Source organism: Pithys albifrons, chromosome 22 (assembly GCF_047495875.1).
Source record: "Pithys albifrons albifrons isolate INPA30051 chromosome 22, PitAlb_v1, whole genome shotgun sequence".
Classification (NCBI taxonomy): Eukaryota; Metazoa; Chordata; class Aves; order Passeriformes; family Thamnophilidae; genus Pithys; species Pithys albifrons.
The window spans coordinates 7,014,787-7,040,983 of NC_092479.1; the positions used below are offsets into that span (position 1 = coordinate 7,014,787).

Sequence of the window (26,197 nt, forward strand, 5' to 3'; positions counted from 1 at the left end):
GTCCCCTCTCCTTTCAGGGATTGCAGAGAGCCACAAGGTCCCCACTGAGCCTCCTTTTCTCCAGGCTGAGCCCCCCCAGCTCCCTCAGCCCCTCCTGGTTCTCCAGACCCTTCCCAGCTCCATTCCCTTCTCTGGACACAAACTCCAGCCCCTCGATGTCTTCTTGTGAGGAGCCCAAAACTGAACCCAGGATTCAAGGTGACACCTCACCAGTGACCAGCACAGAGGGACCAGCAGCAATTTAAGGTACCCAAACACCACTGAAGGTCCTGATTTTGGTGCTGAGTTCAGAAAAGTTTGAGTGTCATTCTGCCAAAAGAGTGAAACAAGCCACCAGACACTGAGCACTCAAGGCTGGAGAGGCTCAGCCACATCTGCTGTCATCCCTAAGAGGCCTTAAGTCAGGGGTGCTTTAGAGTCAGGAGGGCACAATGTCCCCAGGGTGAGTTCCCCCCTCTCATCCCAACATCTGTGGTGACACCAAACCTTCCACTGGGATAAACTGGGGCTCAGGTGTGCCACAACCATGCTGTGCACTTCAGACAAATAAAGCTCATTTTGCCATCTGAAGTGTAAACTGAGAGGCCTTTAACAAACTCATGTCAAATATGTGCTGCTTCACATAAAAACCAGATATTAACCCCAAGAAATGCCCTGAATCTGGCACCTTTCATGAATGCTGGGTGAGAAAACAAAGCCAGCTGTCCAAGAGAGAAAAAGCCAGGGCACAGCCAGCGAGCCCCCACTCCCAGTCTACCCTTAGTGTCAAAAATAGCATTTTGGAACTATAATAAGACTCAGCAAATTCCATGTCTATTCGGGGAATACCCAGGGAGCTGGCAGCAGGAGCCAGCTCATCTCACAGCTCAGCTTCCCTGAATGCCACTGGATTGCTCACAGGGCAACAGGGACCACAGAGGCCAAATAGCAACCCTGATAATGGTGACCCCTGTCCTCTCCTTCCTCATTTCCCCTGCCACTGAGTCACTGGGACCTTCTTTCAGGGCTCTGAGGCTTCATTGTGAGACCAAAACTGTGACTTCTGTGTGTCACTGTCTCTGTGCAGGGGGGATGAGACCCTTTCTGAGGGCACTGTTCATGGTCAGGGAGGGATATGAACAGCAGCTCAGCTTCTTGGTTAAAATCATGGTCAAGGAGGGACATGAACAGCAGTTCAGCTTCTTATTTAAAAAAAAGAAAGCACTGGAACTGCTCTCCCCACTCTTGCAAAGCAAAGCAGAGGTCTCATGGCCCAGGGTTGTGCCAAGGAGGCACAGCAGAGCACCCACACCTTGCACCAGCCATGTCCATCCTGTAAAACACTCATTGTTATAACTCTGGTCTGTTCAGGAGGTAAAAATGTGTGTTGAGATTCTCTGGAGAAGGTCAACCAGCCTTTCCTGCTGCCTCAGCACGTGGAGGAGGATCAGGGTGTTCATTCCACACTTTTTGTCAGCTATAAATTCCCACCAAAAGGAACCAAGACCCTCATTAGGCCCCATTTACATATGAACTTTCACATCCCTTAGACTAGAAATGAGGAAGATCATGAGATCTGTAACACATGGATGACCAAAGTCACCAAACATGTGCTTGGGGACCCAAAATTTGTAATGTAAAAGGGGCTTTGGGGCAGAAAAGTCAGAGTGGGAAACCACACTATTTGTTGAGTTTGGATCATGCAAATCCTTATTGAGCATGACCAGCCCTGTAGTCCTGGGTTGGTAAATTGAATTATTTGCAAATCTTTGCTTGTGAAAGTGCTCCTTACAGACCTCAACTAGGCTGACAGTGCTGTTGGGTATAATCAGAAATTGGGCCCTGCTGCCCTCAGCCCCTCTGATCTCTGATCACCAGCCTGAAGCCAAGGCAGGTTATTTTCTGCTAAATTCCTGTATTTTTAATGAAGGTTTCCCCTTTGGCTCCCCCACCATCCCACTGGAGCCTCAGCTCAGGGTTTAGGAGTGGGGTCAGCTGTTCTTAGCCTCTTTGAGCTCTTTGGCACACACAGAGTCAGGGCTGGAACTCCCAGGGAGAGCTGAGGATGGGCCAGACCATCCAACCCCAACTGCTGTCTGCTCTTGAAGGTACCACCAGTTTGCCTTGGCTCCCAGTGAGTGCTGACTGGGCAGCCAGGCGAGTTCCTGGGAGCACTGGGAAGCTGCTCAGGCTGCCAGGAAGCCCAGCCAGGCCATGTCCCAAGTCACACTTGCTGCCTGCCCAGGTGTGCCCCCAGCATGGCTCCTGTCCCTTTTTCCTTCCTCCTTCCCCTCCCAATGGGGTTTTTTAGCCTGTGGTAAAACATCCATCCAGCTGCCAGAGCTCTTTTGCTTCTGGCCAGGACAAGGATGGTGTTTTCTCCTCCTGCTCTGCAGCAGAGCTGGCAAAACGCCTGTGGAAGAGGGACTGGCTTTGCAAGTCCCTGCCTGTCGTGGCATAATAAAGTCATTGTGGAGGAGAGGCAGCTCCAGGAGGCTGATCTGGAGCAAAGCATGGCCCCAGTGGGGAGCTCTGCATCCCCTCTGGCTCTCGGACACTGACCCTGTTGTTTCCCCCTGAGAGGCTGTGGTGGCTCATTGTCCACTGAAGAGCCAATTCAGACACCACCAACTCCATCATTGCTGGTAGCAAAATGACTCCATTTGCTACATCAGCTGCTCCCAAATGGCAGCAAACCCCTGTCCTTGTCTCACTTCACCCCACTGGGATGAACCTGAACTCTTTGTTGGATGAAGATCTCCACCTCTCACCCTTTCTGGCAGAAAGATGGTGCTGCAGACAAGTGGAAAGGCCCCATTAGGAAACCTTGTTCAGAGCAGGAAGGCTCAAAGAATAACCTGAACTGGAAGGGACCCACAAAGATCACCAGAGTCCAACTCCCTGCCCTGCACAGGACACCCCAAAAATCACATCAAAATGGTGTCTGAAACCACATCCTGCTGGAGACTGAGTTTCCATGGCCCAGGGGAAATGCTGTCCATGACAAACAAGCCACAGAACCATCACTTCAGTCTTACTGGTGTGATGTCCATGGGATGCAAAACCTCTTTGGAAAATGCTGAGGTGAGAAAAGCACACCTGGCAAAGGGGGAAAAGCCAGTGGGCTCTTGAAGAGCTGAAACCACTCCCAAGGCCACAGAGCAGAGGAAGGAAAGACACACAGATCCCACAAACCTTGTGTAGATGGGATTGAGGATGGAATTCATAAAAAGGCTGCATTTAGAAGATCCAGCAGGTACTTGCTTGAGCCACTCTGGTTCTAAAGGAAATAAGGAGATCCCTGTTTGGCTTCACACACCATCCACCAGGAGACAGCAGGAAAGTGAGGGACAGCACAAAACAAGAAGCAACAGGCCCCTTAAAAACATATTTAATAGTTTTCAAACTTTATTTCATGGTGATTGACGAAAGACACAAGTTAGTAATGGTTATATCATGCTGCTCCTCTACTGTGCATTGCCCTTCAGAATTCATACAGCAGTTCACAATGGTCATTAATTTACCCTATAAATGAAGCCACATGGACATTTAAAAAAAAAAAGGCCAAAAAAAAAACCAAACCCAGAAAAAAAAAACCAAACCTCAATGTCTCTTTTTTTTTTTTGTACATACATGTTATAAATGCTATTAAAAATAAAGCCCAAGTTAAGTGCACAGCCCCAAGGGAGCACTGCTGAATCTGACCTTGGTTCAAGATGCTCCACAACGAGGACACAAGGCCCTGTTTTAAGGCATTTCCAAGCCCCAGCAAAAGCAGACAGAGTTTTTGTTTTTGTTTAGCTGTTGGGGTTTAGTTTTTTGCAGTGACCCTGGCTTCATTTCAGTGGCATTCCAGAAAATTAGCAGCTTCCTCTGTGCATGCCCCTGTCCCTCTGGAGCTGCAACACCAGCCCTGTCTCAGCCAAAGCTGTTGCAATGCCCAGGTGGAAATCCCATTCTCAAAACACAGATTGGGGGTCTCACACCTCCCTCCCTCCCCACCCCACCCCATCCTGCACTTCCCCCTCTCTGTCTACACCTCGTGATCAGAACACAGCAGTCCCCCCCCTTTCCCAGCACAGCACTCCCCACCAGGAACCACAATTTATATACAGCAGCCACTTAAAATGTGGTTTTTGGCACACACACAACCCCCACACACAGCAGAGTCTCCATCCCACAGAGGGCACAGCCCCCTGTGAAATATTTAACCACTGGATTTTGAATGTCACAGATTGGGGTGGGGGATAGTTTTCTTTTAATCAAATAAAAAAGGAACCCAAGTGGTTTTACACACATTCTTCCCCTCTGTTCCATCTGTGTTCAGAGCTCACCCTGAGAAAAGGCATTTGACCTTCAACAGCTCCAAACTTGGTGCCAAGGATCACCATTTTTAAAGGGTGCACTACTTTGAAAAGGTACATTACAAGGTGTGCTAGAAATTGAGGGCAAAACTGCAAAATCGTGGCACCTTGGCTATTAATTAACACTCCATACCTGGTGGGATCCTTCAGATTAGGTCTGGACACTCCACACAGTTGCTGCCATCTCAGAGTGGGAAGGGAACACAGTTGTGTCCCAGTGGTGGGGAGGGATGTAGATGCTACACAGCATCACTGAATCCTTCCCATGGAGAAGGAACCCGAATGGAGAGGGTCATTTCTCTCCTAGCTGTGTTCCATTTGTTCTTCTCCTGCTTCCAGGAGATGCAGGATCTGCAGGCAAACGTGTGCTGGGGGACACACACTCACAAACACACTCCATCCAGTCAGAAACACACGTACTGGCTTTGCAACTGGCACCACAACATTTGTTTTCAACTGAGAAAACCCTTCAAAATCCTCCCAGACACTTCCAGCCTGGAGAGCTGCCCCATGCCCAGCTGTCATTCCCACTGGAGCTGTTCCTGCTGGGCTGGCAGTATCCAGAGGAGCTTTGATCACAGCGTGGAAGACCCTGCATTGCCCTGGGCACTGCAAAAACTTGAAGTCCAAGGTGAAGCTCCAAATACTCTTCATGGGAGAGGCTCCAGTACCAGCTGTACATTCCCAGATTGGGAAGTGTCAGAGGGCAAGAGGCTGGTAAATGGACATGGGGCATGGAAGGACACATCCAAGAGATCTTCTCAAAGTGAAGAGGGACCCTGTGCCCTCCCAGCCTGTTTGGCAGTGCTGGAAGGGAGGGAGCACTTCCAGCTCTTGGAGAGCAGCTCCAAGTTATCCCCAGCACAAGGGAGGGCAAGGCTTGGTAGACAGAAGCCCTTGGGAAGAGCAGCCAGGGCAAGCAGGTGGTTGGGACATGTCTGGATAAACACAAAGCGTGGAAATGAGGTTTCACAGCTGCTTCTGCACATGTCCAAGAGGAGGAGGAGGAGGAGGAGGAGGAGGAGAGCCAACAGAGACATCAGTGTTCCCCCCACAGCACCTCTCAGTCCAGCAAACAGTCATAAGACAACCAAAGAGCAATGCTTTTCTGCCTGCTCAGAGCAGACCTGGTCTCTCTTCCAGTGCATGGCATCCCTGATTTTAACAGAGCATGAAGGAGAAAAGCACTTGAGATTCTTACACACATAAATTATAGTGAGAGGAAGAGGGGGAGGAGGGACTTCGTGTGAACACAGGGCCAGGAGAAGGCTTGGCAGAGCCAGCCCCTGAAGCAGGGGGGCAATTCCCACTTCCCTGCTCAGCCAGCACTGCAGAGGGGACGTTGGGGCCAGGCAGTGAATCCATGAAGGCCACACGTCTCACCAGCACCAGCATCTTTTCCCCCACGGGCATGAACAACAACCCAAGAACACAAGTAAGGAGGGGAAAAAAATAACCCAAAAAAAGAAGCTTCAAGTATGAAGAAGATTTACAATGCAATGGGGAAGTTCTTCTGTCACTTCTTGGAGACTTGGTTCAAGGTTTGTTCTTTGTTGCTGCTGTTTGATTCGAGTCTGACTGACCTGGATAGACTTGCAACCGAACAAATAACCCAAAAGAAAAGGTGTTTCCTCCCCTCCCTTTTTCCCCCCTCCCCCCAAAATATAAAAAGCAATAAGTTTACAAAAATAGAAAATAATTACAGCAATAGGCAGGAGGGAGGGAAGGAGAAGGGAGGGTCTCTGGGGGTCTATTTGGCTGAGCAGTGTAATATCCTGGGGTTGTTTAAAGCGTCCTCCACCAGGTGCAGTTCTTGGCGGTCCACAAGGACATCTCGGATGCAGCCAATGAAGCCAGTGCTGTAGGCCTTGGGCAGCTTGTGAGCCACACTCAGCTTCTCCAGCCCCCCTGCAAGGGACAGCACAGAGCTCAGGGCACAGGGCACAGGGCAGGGCACCCCCAGCCTGTCCCCAGCAGGGTCACACCCCCCCCCCCCCCCCACACACAGAGACAGCGCAGGAATGTCTCAGGTTGGACATCAGGAGGAATTCCTTCACAGAAAGGGGTGTTAAACATTGCAAGGGGCTGCCCAGTGGGGTTTGGAGTCCCCACCCCTGGAGGTGCCCAAGGAAGGACTGGATGTGGCACTCAGTGCTCTGGCCTGGGCACAAGGTGGGCATTGGGCACAGGGTGGGCTCGATCTCTGAGGGTTTTTTCCAACCTCAGTGATTCTGTGAGTGTCTTCCCAACAGCAGGGAAAAACCACTTTCCTGGCTAATAGTAAATATCAGTTAATTAGTTAGCTAAATTAATTTATTTTATGAAAATAAGTAGTAGTTATTTTCACTGTAATCACCCACGCCAGTTCCAACCACTGCCTGCAGCTTTCCTGAACACACTTCAACCCCTAACTTGTTTCTGTTGCTACTTCTATTCTACTGCTGTTTCTATTCTTCTGCTATTTTCATTCTAAAACACCAATTCAACTTAAAGTTTCATTTCCTTGGAGATTGATCCCAAATTCAAACTCAATTTTAGTTCAGTTACTGCAGTATCAACTCTGGGCTCATTACACAGGAAATTCTTTGAAATTACAAAGGGTTGACTGCAAACACAACCTTTGGAAGAGCCAGTGGGGAAGCCAAGCAAAAATTTCTCATGGACAAATTCTGCTTTGCATGCAACTTCTAGGGCTGATTTCAGAAGCAGAACTGCCACCCAGGATCTCCTCTTTTCAGAGGTAAGGCTACATTTTTGAATATGAACACCTTGTGAGTCAGGTTAGACCTGAACTACAGGCTCAGACTGGGGAGATAAGAACAGATGCTTCCAAAAAGTGTAAAGAGAATCTAAGTCTATTTTTCCCTGTAAGGGTGGGGGGGCCCTGGCACAGATTGCCCAGAGAAGCTGTGGCTGCCCCATCCCTGGAAGTGTCCAAGGCCAGGTTGGACAGGGCTTGGAGCAACCTGGGATAGTGGAAGGTGTCCCTGCCCATGGCAGGGCATGGAATGAAATGATCTTTAAGGTCCCTTCCAAACCAAACCACTCTGTGATTCTATGATTCTAACTCACTGTTTTTTCCAGGCCAGCCAATGGCTCTCTTCAGGGCAATGGTGCCATGGGAAGGACTGGCACTGGGTAAAGCCAACCCCTCATCCCTCAGTGTCACCACCACCCTGCCATGGTAGGCAGAGAGCAAGTAGAGGAATTTTTAGGTCAGGCTTGTCAAAGCCACTGGGAGACAAAGGTGTTGTGTTGAACAAGGCAGGGAGAATCACCATCCCATTTCACCTCTGAACCCTCAGCAAGGGGCACAGAGGGTGCTCACCCTTCCCACACCAACTCACCCAGCCACAGGGCCCCATCTGTGTCCAGTTGTGTTGCACCAAGTGGAGAAGAACCAGCGATGGGAGCTTCATTCCCAACTTGGAGGGAACCTTCCCTCTGTACCCTGCTCCCAGAGAGGGGAGAAGAAAGAACAGAGGATAATGAGAGGTAAACCCCAGAGGTGTTCTCTGCTTTACACTAAATCCTGACCCTGGGCACCATCAGCCTTTCTCCAGCTGGATAAAGACAGAGAGCTGAGCTCTCCCTCTGGCCGTGTGGCACAGAGCAGTCCTTGGTCCAAAGCCACAGTGCCACCCTCCAGCATCCCCATGGCATCCCACAGCCCCACCACAGCTTCCTCCATGCCCACCAGCAGCAATGCCTGGCATGGCAGGCGCCTGACCCGCTCACCACTCCCACCACCACCAAAAATAAAAAAGGGCCAGCTCGGGCTCCACACAAACAGAATGTCAAACCCTCAGACAGCTCAAATAAAAGGCACAGACCTCCCAGACCATCTTGGTCCTGCCCCTTTGACATTTCCAGGCGTGTGCCAACACGCTCCCCTCCCCAGGGCACTGCCCACATGCCTCTCCTCTATTATTATCCAAGGACAGGAGCAATCCTTGGGCATCACAGGGTGTGGAGTCACGGCCGTGCCGCAGCTTTTCCCTCCCTCCAGCCTTCCCACCTGTAGGCTTTGATGTGGATCCACTGGTTGGTGTTGACTGGCACTGTGGACCGTAGCACCACTGGCTTGGAGCCCAGGTCGTAGGTCATCTGCACGAAGCCATCCACGATGGCCAGGGCGATGTAGTCCGAGCGCTCCAGCCCCTTCCCACTCCACAGGATCAGCCCCTGCGTGGCCTCTGTTTTGATGCTCAGCTCGAAGTGGTTCGACTGCAAGGCCTTCTCACTGTGTGGGGGACATGGGGAAGAGTTAAAAACAAGGCAGGTCCTGGGAGCAGCCTCCTCTTCCCAGCCAACTGGCTCACCTGCTGGGATAACCTCCATCCAACTCTTGGCATCAGGCTCTGCCTGGGGTCTGCCTCTACCTGAGGGGGTCAGAGAGTTTGGAATATCACAATGCCTGGGGTCTGTCCCTGCACCTGGGGGATCAGAGAGTCTGGAATATCACAGAGTTTGGAATATCACCATGCCTGGAGTCTTGTCCCTACCTCTTGCACCTGAGGGGTCACAGAGTTTGGAATATCACAATGCCTGGGGTCTGTCCCTGCACCTGGGGGATCAGAGAGTTTGGAATATCACAGAGTTTGGAATATCACCATGCCTGGAGTCTGTCCCTGCCTGCTGTACCTGAGGGGTCACAGAGTTTGGAGTATCAGAATGTGTGGTGGAGGAGCAGATGGGAAGTTCTAAACCAGGCCAGAGGAACAAAGAAATAGCCCTCGAGGTCTCTAAACTAGTTCCCCCTCAAAGCTGGACTCAGAGCAGGGGCTCTGCCCAGTTGAGCTTGGGAACAAGACTGGAGCTCCTCCCTTCTCCTGCTGACCTGAGCAGGGCCTGCACAGTAGTCCTGAGAATCTTGTGTTTTCACCACTATCCAGCTTGAGTCTCCAAAGACATGGGGCTGCTGGTCCTTGCTTTCAGATCTACAGAGCATAAAAATCCAGGCACATCAGTCCCTGCAAGCTGTGACACAACAGTCTTGGTACCCAAGGCTGGGACTGTGAGATGATGAGCAGTTTGAAGGGGAGGGAGGCTGCCCACGGAGGCAGCAAAGCCTTCTTTCTCTTTGGTCTTTCCCCAAGGAAGGAATGAAGGTGGGACAGGATTCCCTCCACATTGGCATCCCCATCTCTGCTCAGTCCCTTCAGGAACAGGCACAAGGCTCTTGGCAACAGGAGAGGTTGCCCTGTGGGGTGGCCATCCCCTTCTGGGATGCTCTGAGACACACTGCTGACACAGAGACTGGACAACATGGATATCACAGACAGCTTTTTATTCCCAAGGGACACTTCATCCAAAGGGCTGAATGGGGCTCTGCATGAAGCCTGAGGTACTGCCAAGGTAACTCAACCCCTGCCTGGGGCTCTCTGCTGTTCCTGTGCTGGAGGGACAAGGCTCCTTTCATGTTTACTCACCCTCTGCAGAGCTGTATCCCTTACAAATAAAAAGCCAAGGATTTGGACACACAGAACACACACAGGGAGACAGAGACATGCTGAGGCAGCGACAGCAGAGCACGAGACACGAGAGCACAAAGCCCGGCGCACTCACCTGCGCTCCACGGCAGAGTCCAGCGCGTCGGGACTTAGAAGGGGAAGAAAGGGGAGCGTGCCATAAGCGCAGGGCAGCAGGAGACCCTTCCCTTCCCTCCCATGCCCCTGGCACACAGGGAGCAGCCCTGCCCAGCAGCAGCAGCTCCTCACCCTACACAGCACCCAAGGCAGGGACAGCCCGGCGTGAGCGCGGAGCAGCTGGAGCTTCCCTGGGGATGAGGCTCCTCCAACACGTTTGGAAGTGGTGGCTTAGCCAGGGGGTGCAGGAAAATGCCAATGAGGGAATACAGCCCTGGGCTGGGGGTGTGGGGACAGGTCCATGAGGAGTGGCTGAGGGAGCTGGGGGGGCTCAGCCTGGAGAAAAGGAGGCTCAGGGGGGACCTTCTCACAGGAACCCATTCCGTAGCATCCCAAAGATAGAACAAGAGAACATGGCCTCAAGTTGCACCACAAGGAGGTTCAGATTGGATGTTAGGGAAAATTTCTTCACTGAAAAGGTGATCAAGCATCAAAACAGGCTGTCCAGGTCAGTAGTGGAATCATCATCCCCTGGAAGTGTTCAAAAAACATGTGGATGTGGCACTTGGGGACACAGTTTAGTGGTGCTGGGCTAATGGTTGGATTTGATGCTCTTAGATGCCTTTTCAATGATTGGAATGATCTTATGATTCCATGACTATCAGAATTGCTGGTAATCACCCATGCTGCCCTGCTGGGATGTGTATCCTGGGACAGCACTGCTGGGGAAAGGGAGCTCTTGGTCCATGGCCTTCCCAGAAAAAGGACCCTTTCCTGCAGGCTGGTCTCAGGCTGGTCCTTAGAATCACAGAATCATTAAGGTTGGAAAATCCCTTCAAGATTCTCAAGTCCAAGCATTAACCCAACACAACCATTAACACACCACTAAACCATGTCCCCAAGTGCCACATTCATGCATTTTTTGAATACTTTCAGGGATGGTGACTCCACCCCTGCCCTGGACAGCCTGTTCCAATGACTGACCACCCTTTCAGTGAAGAAATCTTCCCTAATACCCAATCCAAACCTGTCCTGGTGCAAGTTGAGGCCGTGTCCTCTTGTCCTATCTTTGGGATGCTGTGGGACAGGCTCCCATGTAGCCAGATTGTCACATACAGCCTCTGAGTCAGCCTTGGGGCACTTGGAGAACAGGGTGTGCATGGAGAAGGGGAAATCCAGGAGCACAGCTGTCCCTCTGGCACTGCCCGCCAGTGTCACGGGCTGCAGGTCCCGCATTACATTCAGCTCTAACTATATGTCTATATAAAAGTGAATGTCCCAGTAAAAAAGGTACAGGCATGTCATGACCAGCAGAGCCCAGAGAAGCACTGGGAGTGTTAGTCCTGCCCAAGGCACACCCCAGTGCCTGCCTGGAGGCAGAAAAAATTCTACTTTTATGGACAGCCCAATGGGTCCCTCAGCCTGGCAGGGCTGGGGAGTGCAGTGGCCAAATCCCAGCAGAGGAATATTGGGGAGAAGAACTAAGCTCCCTTTGCAGGATGGGGCATGCACAGCCAAAAGAGGCTGGTCCAGGCAGGGAGAAGGTTGGGAATGGTGGCCTTCCCTTTGCAGAGCACTGGGAGAGGCAGGACACAAAGGCAGCACCTTCTGCTCATCTCAAGGATGTGGCTTGTGTAGGTGCAGAGGGACAACTTCAGGTCACTCCAGGCCTTACTGCTGTAGGGCCCTGCCCAGCTCAGGACGATACTTAGGATACTCCTAAAAAGCCCTTTCCAGACCCAGAGCACCTCCCAAAGTGCTGTGAACATGCAGGTGATGGCTCTGTGGCTCCCCAGCTGCTGACACAACATGCACACACCAGCTCAGTCTCCCAAGCCCCTGCCTGACCCCAGCTGGGAGAAAATGAGGTGAGATGGGGATGTGACAGGCAGGTATCACTCCAACCCTCCCCCGGACACTGGGAAACACATCTGCAAGGAGCAGGGCTTCCATTCCACTCCTGATGGTCAGCAAGACAGGCAGGCAGCAAATCACAGCTGTCAAGGCTGCTCTAGCGAAGAAGTTTCTCCCCATCTACCTGTCCAGACCCTTTTCCTGACCTCCTGTCCACACTGCACGTTTTGAGGGGTTCCCAGGCCACACACCCTGACTGGGGACCATCCTCCCAGTGCCCAGCCTGGCCTGCTCTCTCCAGCAGCAATGCCACATTCATGCTGGAAAAGTCAGGGCAGGATCAGCACCCTGTATTTCCATTGGCAGTGCCTTTGCTGATGGAACATAAGTCATAGGAACTTTCCTCCTCTATGTCCACCCTTAAACGATGCTTGAATTCTATTAAACCTGAGAAATCATGCTTGAAAATTAAACTAAGGCTATGTTGCAGCAGGCTGCTGGGACCACATCTGGCTGTGGCACAGCTGGGACCACATCTGGCTGTGACACAGCCAGGTAGTGCAGCTCCTCTGGGCACCTGCACAGCCCCAAGAGCTGTGGTCAGTACCCGAGACCTCCTGCCCCTGCAATGGGAACACCTGCCCATGGCAGACCCTGAGAGTGTGCCCAAATTCCTCCCCCCACCCCTGCCCTGTGCTCCCCCATGGGTGGGCTGGAGGTTGGGGTGTGATGGGGACGTGGTGGGGACACAGGTGAGCAGGGGGGGCTGTACTTACGCAGGGATCTCATTGCTCAGGTGGCTTGAAAACAAAGAACAGGAACATTGAGAAGAGACAGACAGACAGAGACTGACAAACAACAGCTCAACACAGACACCCTCCCAGGCAGGGAGGAATCTGAGGGTGTGAGAGGAAGATAGATCAAGTCTAATCCAACACCCTCTCCCAGTGCCTTGGAGCTGGGAATTAACCACAGGGACACAGTGGTGAGGAAGGAAGGGCACTGAGCCAGACCACAGTGGAACCAGAGTCTGCTGAAGGAGAAGTATCCAGTTCAGAGGCTGTGCAGGACCTCACTCAGCAGCTCTGCTCATCTTGAGAGAGAAGTTCCAGCGACCAGTACAGCCACAGACACCACAAGGTCCACACCAGTATCCCCCAGCTCATGGGGCTGGGCAGAGGCTGGAGAAGGTCACACAGATCCCACAGCAGTGATGACCCATCTTTGCTCACAGAACCCACTCTTGCTGCACAAACAAGCAGGGACACAATGGATCCAGGTTCACCCCACTCCCAAACCAGTCTGTGTTAACCCAGGAGGTGCCCCACACCCAGCAGAACGAGAAGCTGGCCAGGCACTGCTGTTTTGGGGAGAACCCTCTGCCACCAAGCAGTAATTGACTGCTCACAGTCCCAGTTTGGCTTGCCCTCCTTTGGGAATCCTTGATCCCAGCTCTTCCTGCTGCTACCAGCCCTGACCTCTTGTTCTGAGCTTGGTTCAGCTGAGCAGCCACGTTACCTCTTGGTCACAGCATTGTGGTACTCCATGTATGTCCTGCCATCAAAGGCAATGGCCTCTGCATCCCCAGCAGCCTTCTCGATGATCACTGCAGGTGGGAAAGAAAAGACCTGTCAGCCAGTGTAGCATGGCCTGGCCATCCCTGGAGACCAGGAAAATCCCCCTTTACACTGGGCATCCCTAACAGGATGAAGGCCAGCACAAACCTGCCATCCCCTGGGCTGTGGCAGCACTGTGGCACTCCAAGCAAGCCCTGCAGATGTTTGCTGTGGCTTTGGAGTCTGGAGGTTTGGGACCATCTCCCTGTTTTGCAGCCAGTTGTCGTAAAATGTCAATTTAAACTGAAATTTCAGTTTCATGGCTTTAAACTTAAAGAGGGAAGGTTTAGATTAAATACTAGGAAAATATTCTTTATCGTGAGGTGGTGAGGCCCTGGCACAGTTTACTCAGAAAAGCTGTGGCTACCACATCCCTGGAAGTGTTCCAGGCCAGGCTGGAGCAACCTGGTTTAGTGGAAGGTGCCTCTGCCCCATGGCAAGGGGGTGGAACAAGCTGATCTTTAAGGTTTCCTCCAACCCAAACAATTCCATGATTCTGTGAAGGACAAGATCTCCAGCTTGGCTTCCTTGCTGCACTGTCCTGCTGCCACCAGCTTGCCGTGGTCACAGTTTCACTGCGATGTCTGGGAGGGGGTGAGGGGTCCCCATCCAGCCCCCTGTGGCACCTCACCTTTCTCACAGTGGGCCCCAGAGAAGCCCCTCTGGCAGGCACACTCGTAGCTCTCGAGCCGGGGGCTGCAGGTGCCCCCGTTCTGGCAGGGGTTGGGTTTCTGGGTGCAGGGGTGGCCTCGGAACGGGGAGATCTCGATGGCGCTGCGGATGTTCTGCTCCTTCAGCACGGGAATGCCCTTGATGGAGATCTGGCACATACAGGCAAGAGGAAACACAGGAGTGAGCCAGGAGGTGGTGAGGCCCTGGCACAGGTTGCCCAGAGAAGCTGTGGCTGCCCCATCCCTGGAAGTGTCCAAGGACAGGTTGGATGGGGCTTGGAGCAACCTGGGCTGGTGGAAGGTGTCTCTGCCTGTGGCAGGGGGTGGAACTACAGGAGCTTTAAGGTCTTTTCCAACCCAAACCAGTCTGTGATTCTGTGATGATCCCTCACTGCCCCACCTCTCTGCAGGGCCAGTGTGGGGACAGAGGGCAGCATCCTTTGGGATAAGGGGAAATGGGAACCAGCCCCAAGCCCCACATGGTCCTGTGACACACCCTCCCGCCACTTTTTAACTAGGTGTGCTCCCTGTGGACCCACATGTTGAGACAGCCCATTCCCAGGCTCATCCTCACTCTCCTCCAGCAGTACCAGGGCAGGTGGCACACCCCCCAGCTGAACATCTGCCCACCTTACCCTCTGCACAGCTCCCTCGAAGCTGGTGGAGATGGCAGCTGCTCGAGCCAACTTGCTGAAATCAGGGGCTCCTCCAACATAGAACGGCTCCTTCAGGTTCAGGATGGTGTGAAGCTCCTGGGGAGGAGAGGGGAAATGATGGAGAAGATGTCAGGGTACCCTGGTTATCCTGTGCAGGCCCGGGAATTGGACTTGAAGATGCCTGTGGGTCCCTTCCAATTTAGAATATTCTGTGATTCTATGAAAGGGGCCTCCAGGAAACCTCCTGGTGCCAAGGTTAGAGGTCCCACCCACCAGCAGGCACCTGGAAAAGGTTTCCTGTGAATTTCATTTTGGGGAGATGCTGTTCTAATGCTCTCAGACATCAAGGGGGAGGCTCTGGTTTTGTGTGACCCTCAAAGCCAAGTAACCAAATATCAAAGTCTCTCTGGGGTGATGTTCAAACCCAAATTCCAGAGGGATTCAGCTTGGGTTCATCTGGCTGTTACAGGCCCCCTCCAAGCACATGGCTAGAGGAGGTTCTCCTGCAGCCCATGTGGTGTGTTTGGAGGAGAGAGCTCCCTCCTTGTTGTCACTCTCAAGCCCCAACCACCCAGCATGGAAAATCCCAGGTGAGTCTTCAACCACAGGGTTCACTGGGCAGGAATGATGCCCCTTCCTGGGCACCTGGAATGGAGCCAGGGGCACAGCAGAGATGGGGTTATATGGATCACTAACTAATGCTTTGTGGAGTTAAAAATGATCACATTAATTGAAATGCTTTCGAAACAAAATGTAACAACTGGCTGGGAATTAATGACAGAGAAGGAAACAAGTGTCTCTAATCTAAAGACATCCTAAAGCTGCTTGGTCAGATGGGAAGGGGAGTGGGTGAAACACTGAGATCTGGATGGAAAACTAAAAAATAACAAGGTGCCAATGGCAGATGAGATGGAGGTGTGGTGGTTCATACTTATCTTTACCTTACGGGATTTCTGGGATCCAGACAGCAGGGGAGGGAAAAATACAAATGAAAATCAAAGGGAGAGAGAAAAAGAGAGAGAAAAGGGAGATCAGTGGGTGACATTGCAACATGCAGGGCTGCAAGACCCCTGCTGCTACCAGTGCTGGGGTAGCCAGGGAGGGGAAGAGGGGCTGCAGAAGGTGGCAGGAGGGTCACTGCCACCCAGGGATAAGCTGCACTGGGAGAGAAGCTTGAAAAGAGGAGAGCGAGGGGAGGAAGAAATCCCTTCTTTTGCAGGAATGCTGTGTAATGGATGCTGCACTTCCAGGTGGATCTTATAGATGAGTTCAGCAGCAATCAGTGCTTTTCCTGCATGATCAGCCTCCCAGCTGCAAAGAGGGGTTAGAGGAACCCCAGGGTTCTGCAGACAGAAGTGCAGAGGGACAGGGGATGAGGAGAAGCTGGAGAAGGGAGCTGCCAGCTGGGAAACAGAGAGAGGGCACTGACGGATTCAGCAGCAGCAGTGCCAAGGGGCTTTCCCTGCTCTGTGACCTCCTCCTGGCCAAGCTCTCTGAAGGGCACAGGCTCAAACCCACACGTACCACAAGTGCCTCATGTACCTGCCCCAATACAGGGACAGTCAAGGACCTGCAAGAAAGGTGGGGGGTTGTGTGTGTGTGTGAGGGGGGCTCAGTCAAACACACCCCTGAAACCTGGTAAAGCCTCTGCAGCTCTGTGTGCAGGGAACAGGCAGGGACAAAGGGCTCCAAGAGGTGTGAAGCTGCTGTCCCACAGTGAGACAGGCATGCTCTGCCTGCAGCATCCTTTCCTCCCCAGGGCCTGCCCACTCCTCCACCCTTGAACCATGTGACACAGGGATTAAAAGCCCAGGAGCCTGGGAAATTGTCAGCTCATTCCACACATGACAAGAGCAGGGTTGGAAGCCCAGAGAGCTGTCCCTGACCCACCAACTCACCGGTGACTCTCCCATCACCCTCTCGCCGTTGTTGATCCTCATTACCCCCTTGCGCCCGTTCCTCTCCAACAAGACACTTATCCAGGTGTTGAGGGGAACTGGCTCTTTGCTCCTGGTTGTGAGGAAGAAGAAGACACACAGGTGAGAGGTCTGCCATCCCCACCTGCAGACACAGCACTGAAAACCTCCCCTGACCAGCCCCCCCTCACCTGAGCACAGCTGCCCCTTTGCCCAGGTCGTATCTGTACTCCAGGTACCCGTCGTGTAAGGCCAGAGAGACAAAGTCCCCCTTGCCATCTGTCTTCTGGCCATTGTAGAAGATCATTCCACTGGGGTTCTTGGCCAGGAACACAACTTCCATGGACATTTCATTCCTGAGGAGAGAAGGATTATGGATACCCTTCAATCCAGCTGCCCAAGAGCTCTCCTCCTCCATCCCCATGCACTGAGTCCCTGGAAGAACTCTCCATGCCCAGGACTACAGGCATGGCAGAGATGCCACCCCTGCAGGGGACCCTTGGCAGGTGAGAGATACACCTGCCATGCTCAGGATGCTGCTCTGTGGTGTGTATTTACCCCCCTCACAGCCCCTCTCCCATTCCCTGGCACTTACTGCAGTTCAGGAACAAAGGTCTGCAGCCCATTCAGCTCCAGGTAGGAGAAGCCATTGAACTCCGGGAGGAAGGGCATGGTGTGGTCCTGTTCTGTCACTGGGCACAAATGAGAGAATGGTGAGGAAGAGGAGGCAGAGCAGCTTCAGCCATTGCCCCAGAGCCACAGCAGGCAAAGCCACCACCCAGGCTGGGGAAAATCAGCACCTTGAGCTCCACTCCCTCCCCCAGACCCGCTCCTCTGTCAGCTCCTGTCCCACCTCGCTCGCAGAAGTCTCCTTCCCGGCCCATGGGGCAGGCACACAAGGCCCCTCCCTCTGGCAGCACCAGGCAGGTGGCAGAGACGTGGCAGGGCGAAGGGTCACAGGGGTTCCTCTCGTCGGCACACGTTGGCCCTGCAGCAGGACAGCAGCTCGTCACCTCAGCATCACAAACCAGCAGTGATGTGGCCAGAGACCAACCCCCTGATGGCTCCTGATACCCCCCCAGCCTCTTCTCCTGGCTCAGGTTGGGTTCCCACAATCCAAGAAGCCCCCATAAATGGCAGGTGATACCCTTGTCTGACTACACCCCTCAAATGCAAGGGGAGGTTATTTTGTGCACAAGAACAAACCAATCCTGGCCCTTCTTGTGCATATGAACAGGGCTACATTCTAAATGCACTGATTTCACTGAATGAGGCTTCATCTCCACTTCTCCCTCTGTCTCACTGCTGACAATCCCTCTCTGCTGTGATGATCCCAGGGGCTCTGGAATCTCTCAGGACCATCCAGCAGGAGCCCAGCCCAGCCCAGCCCTGCCTGCAGCCCCCTCCCTACTCTGATGATCCCAGGGGCTCTGGGATCTCTCAGGACCATCCAGCAGGAGCCCAGCCCAGCCCAGCCCTTCCTGCAGCCCCCTCCCTACTCTGATGATCCCAGGGGCTCTGGGATCTCTCAGGACCATCCAGCAGGACAAGGAGCCCAGCCCAGCCCTGCCTGCAGCCCCCTCCCTACTCTGATGATCCCAGAGGCTCTGGGATCTCTCAGGACCATCCAGCAAGATGAAGAGCCTAGCCATGCCCTTCCTGCAGCCCCCTCCCTACTCTGATGATCCCAGGGGCTCTAGGATCTCTCAGGACCATCCAGCAGGACGAGGAGCCCAGCCCAGCCCTGCCTGCAGCCCTCTTCCTACTCTGATGATCCCAGGGGCTCTGGGATCTCTCAGGACCATCCAGCAAGATGAAGAGCCTAGCCATGCCCTTCCTGCAGTCCTCTCCCTACTCTGATGATCCCAGGGACTCTGGGATCTCTCAGGACCACCCAGCAGGAGCCCAGCCCTGCCCTGCCCTGCCTGCAGCCCGCTCCCCGTACCGGTGTAGGTGTGGAGACACTCGCAGTGGAACATCTCTGCCTCCTTGACGTGGCAGATGCCACCGTGGTGGCAGGGGTTGGGGTGGCAGGGGTCGTTGCCACACTCGCCCACCCCGCTGCCGTAGAGGACGTCGCTGCCCTTCTCCCGCAGGTCGTACATCTGGTTGTTCACATCCAGGAGGCGGATACAGCCCTTGAGCCCGGCGGTGGCCGTGGTACGATCTGCCACCCTGAGGGGACAGAGCATGGAGTCACTGGGGGGGTTTTGGCCCCAGGGACAAAAATGGAGAGTCACTCCGAGCATCTGTGTCAGGCTGTGCTCCCTGCAGGGCACTGAACATGGAATTGTTTAGGTTGGTAAAGAGCCCTGAGACCACTGAATCCAACTGTGACCAATCATCACCACCAGAGCACTGAGTGACACGTCCAGTCATGCCTTGGACACCTCCAGGGGTGGGGATTCTACCACGTCCCTGGGCAGCCCCTTCCAATGTCTGATAATCCTTTCCATGAAGAAATTTCTCCTGATGTCCAACCTGAACCTCCCCTGGCACAGCTCGAGGCTGTGTCCTCTTGTCCTGTCCCTTGTTCCCTGGGACACAGCCCGACCCCGCCCTGGCTCCCCCCTCCTGTCAGGGAGTTGCAGAAAGCAAGAAGGTCTCCCTGAGCCTCCTTTTCTCCAGACTGAGCCCCATCCCAGCTCCCTCAGCTGCTCCTCATCAGCCTTTTGCTTCAGCCTCTTCCCCAGCTCCATTCCCTTCTCTGTACTCACTGCAGCCCCTCAATGTCCTTCCTGAACTGAGGGGCCCAGAACTGGACACAGCCCTCGAGGTGCCTCATCAGTACAGACAGACAACCAATTAAGAAGCCCCCCAGCCCCTGTGAAGGCACCGCAGCCCCAGGGCTGCCCTGCAGTGGCAGGTGCTGTGCCAGGGGCAGTGCCCAGCCCCGCACTCACACGGCCATCTGGTCCTCAGGCGCTCCCCCGATGAACAGGTCGGTGTCCAGGTTGAGCCCGTCGGTGCCCGGGGGGCTCTCCCCGCTCACATGGGGCTCCCCGTCCACAGAGAGCACCCCACTGCGCCGGTTCCTGTTCACCACCAGCTGGTGCCACTTGCCCAGCTCCACACGGACCTTGCTGGTGATGATGCCAGTGCCAGAGCCCGTGTTAAACCTGGAGCAGAAGAGGGGGAGGGTTGTGTCTGTGCCACCCTGCTGAAAGGTGACATCTGTGCCATGCATCCTGGGGAGAAGCTGGGAGCACTTGGGAGACCCTCTCGCTCCCCACCTCTGGACCAGGCTGCACTCAAGACCACACTCTGTCCACCTCTGAGAAATCAGGACTGCCTGAGGACTCATATCTAAAGGTCTGCCCTCTACCTCACCTCATTCCAAATCTGCACCTCTGGCTTTCGGAATGGAAAAAAAATCATTCTGGCTCACATTTCTGGGGCCTTTCTTTCTTTCTTTCCCCCACCCAGCATTTCTTTTCTCAGTACATAAAAAAAACCCCTACACCAAAAAAAGACCTCTCACTCACCCAAAAAAATCTACCTCCCACACCTTTCAGCTTTTCATAATTCAAACCAAAATCAGTGAACTAACTTTGCTGACATGTGCCAGAGGGAATGAGCTCCCTTAGTATTCCTATTACATCAAAAAATCCACTTCTCTCCTTGCCTGTTTGATTTTGATTGAGAGACCATTTGGGCCTCTTAGAATTCAAGTCCAAGCCCAGCATTCTCCTGATGTCCTTTGAGGGCCATTCTGGCAGGAGCAGCTTCTCTGCTCCTCCATCAGCTGGGCTGGGAGGGCACCCACCTGAGCTCCACGAAGCCGCCCACCAGGGCCAGGGAGATGAAGTCCTTGCCACGGTTCTGGCCGTTGTAGAGCAGCAGCCCCCCGAGCTCCAGGGTCCTGAACTCCATGGCGATGCGCACCGTGTGGTACGCCTTCATCATCTTGAAGGCCAGGTAGGACTTGCCACCAAAGCTGGGGATGAAGTACCTGATAGCTGCAAGAGCCAGGTGAGGAACAAAGAGGGGATGGAGAAGAGGAAGGGACAGAAAGACACAGAGCCTGATATGAGCCTGTGAGCATTTTCTACCTGTGCAGACAAAGGGCTCTTGTGAAAAGGGAGAAAGAAGCTGGTTGTCTCCTCTGAGCCCAAGCTCACCCTGTCACTACCTCTCAGATACTCCCACTGGTACCCACCAACCCCTCTCGGGATGCCACTCCCCACAAAGACTGCTCCCCCACTAGCATCCCAACCAGCAAATCCCAGTTAAAAACAGTGCTGTTGGTCCTTTCATGTCCAGCTATTGCATCCCCTGTGACATCATCTGAGCTCTGCTGCACACACAGCTCCTCGTAACTCAGCTCCCCTGCTCCTTAGATAATTTTTATCTCTCCTCCCAGAATCCCACATGGCAGATTTACATTCATCACCTCCAGGCTTTTGTTCACTGTAGCTGAGGTTTTCCAAGGGATCTGGGAGGGCAAGCCCTATTAAAATGAACAGGGCTGGACACCCACAGCTTTGAGCACTCCAGATTATGGCTTTAGGGACAAAGCTTTTCAGGAATAAGCACTCCCAGCTGCCCAGAGTCCCCAGCATGACCCCAAAGTGCCAGTGGGAGCTCACAGTAAGTAACAGCAGCTCTGGGTAAGCGTGCTGCCAGCCTCCAGCTGCTTGCTAAGCTGCTCCAAGCACTGGGAAATAGAGCCTGGATTATCAGCACACATCTCCTGGTGCTGGAGAGGATGGCCAGGCCCTGTCTGTGTCACACCTGCAGTCAGTAGCTGCAGGAGGGACAGTGCCATGAGCTGAGAGAACAAAGCAGCAGCTCTCAGTCTCCCAGTGCTTCAGGAGTGGAGCCAGGGGGAAATTGCTCCTGGCACCTCACACCCTTTTACAATGAATAGTACATGTACAACCTGCCAGGGCAGAGCCAAGATTAAATCAACCCCTGCAGTGCCAGCACTGATTTTGGGGCTGGGTTTGAATGTCCCCCCAGCTCTCTAGTCAATATGGTTTGCTGGAGTTGCCTAGAGAGGTTGTGGCTCTCCATTCCTGCATGTGTTGCCCAGGGAGGTGGTGGAGTCACCATCCCTGGAGGTGTTTAAGAAGAGAGTGCATGTGGCACTTGGTGCCATGGTCTAGTGGACAAGGTGGTGTTGAGTCAAAAGTTGGACTCAATCATCTCAGAAGTCTTTTCCAACCTAAATGATTTTCCAGCCTAACTGATTCTGTGATTCAAGGCCAGGTTGGACAGGGCTTGGAGGCAGCTTGGTCTAGTGGGTGGCATCCCTGCCCACGGCAGATGGAACAAGATGAGCTTTAATAAGGTCCCTTCCAACCCCATTCTGGCACCCCGTGGTCAGAGGCACATACTTTTCTCACACACAGCCCCTCCCTTGCCCGCGGGGCAGCTGCAGGTGAAGTCCTTCCCGTCGTCCTCGCAGGTGCCCCCGTGCAGACACGGGTGGGAGTCGCAGGGCCGGGGGGGTCTCCTCGTGGCCGGGGGCTGCCGGGTGGGCTTCCTGCGGGTGCTGGCAGCGAGGGTGGAGCTGGGCCTCCGGGTGCTCCCGACTCCCACCACCTTGGCATCGGTTCTGCCCGCGGGCTCCGGACGCTGCACGTGGGTTGTGGTGGCCGTGGCCGTGGTGAACCTCCGGGTGGTGGCCGGGGCCATGGTGGTGGCCGTGGTGGTGGTCACGGTGGTGGTGAAGAGCCTGGGGATCCAGTCTGGAACACAGCAAAGAGTGGGTGGAAGTTGGTGATTTGCAGCAACACTCCCAGGATCCTGCCAGGTGTGCCACATGCCTGTCTTTCCTGGGAAATCACTGTTTCAGGTTTATCAGGATGGCCTAGGCTGGCCACCACCTCAGGAGTACCAGCTCAGGCTCCCTTTCAGGGCTCAGGGCAGTGTCACATCTCCATGCTGCAGCACTGCTGTTGCTCTATGCCAGGACAAAGTGGGGCAATTTTAACCCCTTATGGTTTTCCTGAGTGCAAAACAAGTCTGGACACACAGATTTTACTCAGTAGTGAAGCTCTGGCACAGGTTTCCCAGAGCAGCTGTGGCTGCAACATCCCTGTAAGTGTCTAAGGCCAGGTTGGACAGGGTTGGAGCAACCTGGGATAGTGAAAGGTGTCCCTGCCCATGGTACAGGGTGGAACTGGATGAGCTTTAAGGTCCATTCCAACCCAACCCATTCCATGATTCTGTGATTCTGTACCCTGCCATTGCCTGATAAAGCTTTTGATGGGTTACAGTTACAGATGAAAAGCCCTGGCAAGACCAGAAGAGCCACCCTGCCCATCTGAAATCCTAAACCAAGAGAGGGAGACTGGCCACAGACAGAGTGAACTCACCAAAATCCATGAATTTGACATGCTCCTGCTGGGGCTTTTTCACCAGGATGGTCTTTTTCTTGGAAGCTTTGATCTGCTTCAGCAGGGCCCCTTGGATATCAGCTGCCGTGTAGGACGTGGCTGAGCACAGCCAGGGGGAGAAAGGAGGAAAGGAAGAGTGAAGATGCAAGTCCACCCAACAGTTTCCCTCCCATAACCTCCCCACAATGCATCCAAATCATTCCTTTCCCAAGGAAAATGCTTCCAGCCCTCCAGGCACCAGCTTAGGGTGGCACCTCCTCCCAGTTCTTCTCATATATTTTAATTTTGCTGCACAGAAAGACACAAACCCAGCAAATTTCAAGAAGGTTCATTCCTTCTCTTTGGCACACACAGGGTCCTCCAGCCAGCAGTCCCACTGGGAATGCCTGCCCTCCCCAGGCAGACAGGGATGGCCCAGGGAATGCTCCTACCTGGGTCAAAGTGGGACTCCACGAAGACACGGACGGCGCTGCTCTGCCCCAGGTCTCGCACACGGATGCTCTTGAAATCCTTCCTGACGTCAGAGCTGCGGAAAAGCTCATCCAGCTGCTCGGTGGGAGGTGGAGGAGAAAAGAGAACCACCTGATTAATGGGGAGATCCTGGGAAATGGATCCTTTCAGGCAAATATCTTGAATCTCAGTTTCTTTGGTTTCAACCCACAGGGGTTTGCATCCAACCCACTGCAAGATACCCCAGTGACACAGAGAGAACAGGGCTCTGCTGTGCTGGGTGACAATTCCAGGTCCTCATTCCTTATGGCTTGCAGGCAAAGACAAGAATGGGATCCATAAATAATGTGGAACACCCTGTGTAACCTGCAAGGAGGAGCAGAACAGAGCCAGAGAAGAGACACCTTGCAGTTCATCCAGGGATTTTCTATTGTGTGGCATCTAAGTCTTCCTGATCTCTTCCAAAGCTGAGTAAACCTGCTTAGGCACTTTGGAAAATCCCATAAAGCACTACTCTGCATCTGTAAGTACCTGCCTGCCTTTTAAAACTTGGCTCTTGGATACTGCAGGATTTGTCTGAAGTCACACGAAGGAGACAGTGGCAGTGCAAGGCTCACAGCAAGTCAGGGCTGTAACACCCCTGCCAGCTGCCTGTCCAGGCTGCTCTATCCACCAATTCCTTCCCTTGGCTTCAAGGCAAAGACAGAAGACAGTAATTAACTAATTAATGGTCCCATGGTACAGTCTCTCCCTTTAAATCTGGAACAGTGATCAGGGGGGTGAAGGAGCACCTCCCATCCAAGGGCATTTGCAGGCAAGTTGCACAGGGAACAGGTCTCTGCAGCACAGGGCTGTGGCAGGAGCTCTCAGCCCAGCCACAGATGCCTTTTGTGCCACAGTTTCATGTTCCTAGCCTGGAAAAACAGAAACCAGCAAAGCCCCTTAATGGATGAACCAGTGAATGAAGTTTCTGTGATCACATTTCCATCCTCAGACACAAGCCAGTGCTGTACTGGGAAACACTGGTATTGTGATGCAGAATTGCAGGAGCCATATGGTCCATGTGCCAGGCACACATCTGCTGGATGCCAGCACTGGGGGCTTGCCAGCTCCTACGTGCAGCTTGGAAGCAGCTCCAAATATGTTAATGCCCTTGCAAAGGTGGTTTGTGTTTGCTGTGCCACTCTGCAGACTCCAGTTTAACGTTGTTACCTCACCCAGCACTGCCTCAACACCCCCAAATGTACACACTGAACCCCAAAATCCACCTGCTCCTACAGCTGCCAGTGCAGGATGTTTTCCTTAGGGATGGGAGACTGGATTTACACAAACAGCTTCCCAAGTTGTGTAGCTGAACTGGAGGGTAAAGGGGTTTTAGATATATTTTTGTGTCAGGGCTTTTTCTGGAGGTAAGGACACTTTGGGAAATCCAAGGGGTTAATAAAGGGATTTTAGATATATTTTTGTGTCAGGGCTTTTTCTGGAGGTAAGGACACTTTGGGAAATCCAAGGGGTTAAGGCAGAACCTCTTGCTGAAGAGTCCCACCACCAAGATCAAGCTGCAAAAGGATAAATTTTGACCCAGCACATAACAAAGGAATGTTGTTGTCAGGTGGGAGCTGGTTTCTTCTCCCAGGTAACAAATGGTAGGATGAAAGGAAATGGCCTCAAGTTGTCCCAGGGGAGGTTTAGATTGGATATTAGGAAAAAAATCATTCACCAAAAGGATGGTCAGGCATTGGAACAGGCTGCCCAGGGAAGGTGGAAGTGTACAAAAAACATATGGATGTGGCACCTGGGGACATGGTTTAGTGGTGAACACCATGCTGGGTTAATGATGGACTTGATGATCTTGGAGGGCTTTTCCAGACTTGCTTCTGTGACTCAATGACCCCATGGTGTGGCAGGGACAGAAAATCCATGCCCAGGACTCACCGCGCTCTCAATGCTCCGGGCTGTCTCCCCAAAGAGCTCTGACTTGGGGTCAGCCATCTCTGGGGTGTAGAACAGCTCCTGGCCTTCCACCTCCTCCAGGATGAGGACTCCTTGGAACACTTTGGTAGCTATGGCAGGGAGGGAACACAAGACAAACACCTTTAGTTGGCTCGTGGGCAGGGGGCAGGCATGAGGCTGAGAGCCACAAAGAGCGTCGGAGTCCCTGGGGGAAGGGGATGGCAGTGTGTGGGTAGTGCCAGTGCTGGGGTTAGTCTGGATGGGTCTGGGAGAGCGCCATGGAGGATTAGTATCACAGGGTGCTGGAGCAGATGGCAAAGACCAGGCTGGAGATGGCAACTTTTACCATACGGGTTCCTCTGAGCTCCGGCCCGGAGAGCAGCCCCCCTGCACCGGCTGAGTGACAAGAGAGACACGTTAGCAGGACAGTCAACATTCCAGGACCAGACACGGGCATGCACGGGGCACAGGAGGGTGAAACCTGGGCCCAGGACAAGGAGAAGACAAGTGCTGGGAGAGGGAAGGACAGAGCCTTCCAGGCCAGCCCTGCCAAACCAGACTGAAACTGCAACACGTCGCTGCCAGGGGGGCAGTGGGATGAAGAGGACAGAGAGATCCCACTGTGGGCAACCACCTGGGAGGTTCCCAGCAGCTGTCCTGTGGTGGATTAAAAGAGGAATGTGGTGTCCAGAGGAAAAGAGGATGTCCTGCTGGAAACCACAAGGAAACTGTGGAAGGACCTCAGTGAGGAAATATCTGGGACGGACCCAGAGCAGCAATTTTCAGAGTTACACATTTTCTGACAG

At 53.4% G+C, this 26,197-nt stretch overlaps 1 protein-coding gene across 4 annotated transcripts in view; it reads right to left on the reverse strand.

Moving 5' to 3' along the window:
• Positions 1-3,358: 3,358 nt before the first annotated feature.
• AGRN (agrin) overlaps positions 3,359-26,197 on the reverse strand; it is a 108,721-nt gene continuing 85,882 nt past the window's right edge. For 2 of the 4 annotated variants that reach the window (XM_071575453.1, XM_071575455.1), the window contains 18 exons: positions 25,374-25,501; positions 23,420-23,534; positions 22,968-23,087; positions 21,984-22,337; positions 20,411-20,603; positions 19,548-19,763; positions 18,590-18,819; positions 17,498-17,632; positions 17,240-17,336; positions 16,836-17,000; positions 16,627-16,738; positions 15,670-15,681; positions 14,708-14,824; positions 14,033-14,222; positions 13,304-13,391; positions 8,362-8,586; positions 7,691-7,794; positions 3,359-6,251 (listed from right to left, as the gene is read on the reverse strand). In XM_071575453.1, coding sequence (XP_071431554.1) covers positions 6,094-6,251; positions 7,691-7,794; positions 8,362-8,586; positions 13,304-13,391; positions 14,033-14,222; positions 14,708-14,824; positions 15,670-15,681; positions 16,627-16,738; positions 16,836-17,000; positions 17,240-17,336; positions 17,498-17,632; positions 18,590-18,819; positions 19,548-19,763; positions 20,411-20,603; positions 21,984-22,337; positions 22,968-23,087; positions 23,420-23,534; positions 25,374-25,501 — 2,759 coding nt within the window. In that variant the 3' untranslated portion in view covers positions 3,359-6,093. The remainder of the gene's footprint in view (positions 6,252-7,690; positions 7,795-8,361; positions 8,587-13,303; positions 13,392-14,032; positions 14,223-14,707; positions 14,825-15,669; positions 15,682-16,626; positions 16,739-16,835; positions 17,001-17,239; positions 17,337-17,497; positions 17,633-18,589; positions 18,820-19,547; positions 19,764-20,410; positions 20,604-21,983; positions 22,338-22,967; positions 23,088-23,419; positions 23,535-25,373; positions 25,502-26,197) is intronic. The other 2 variants (XM_071575456.1, XM_071575454.1) reach the window with 1 other exon arrangement.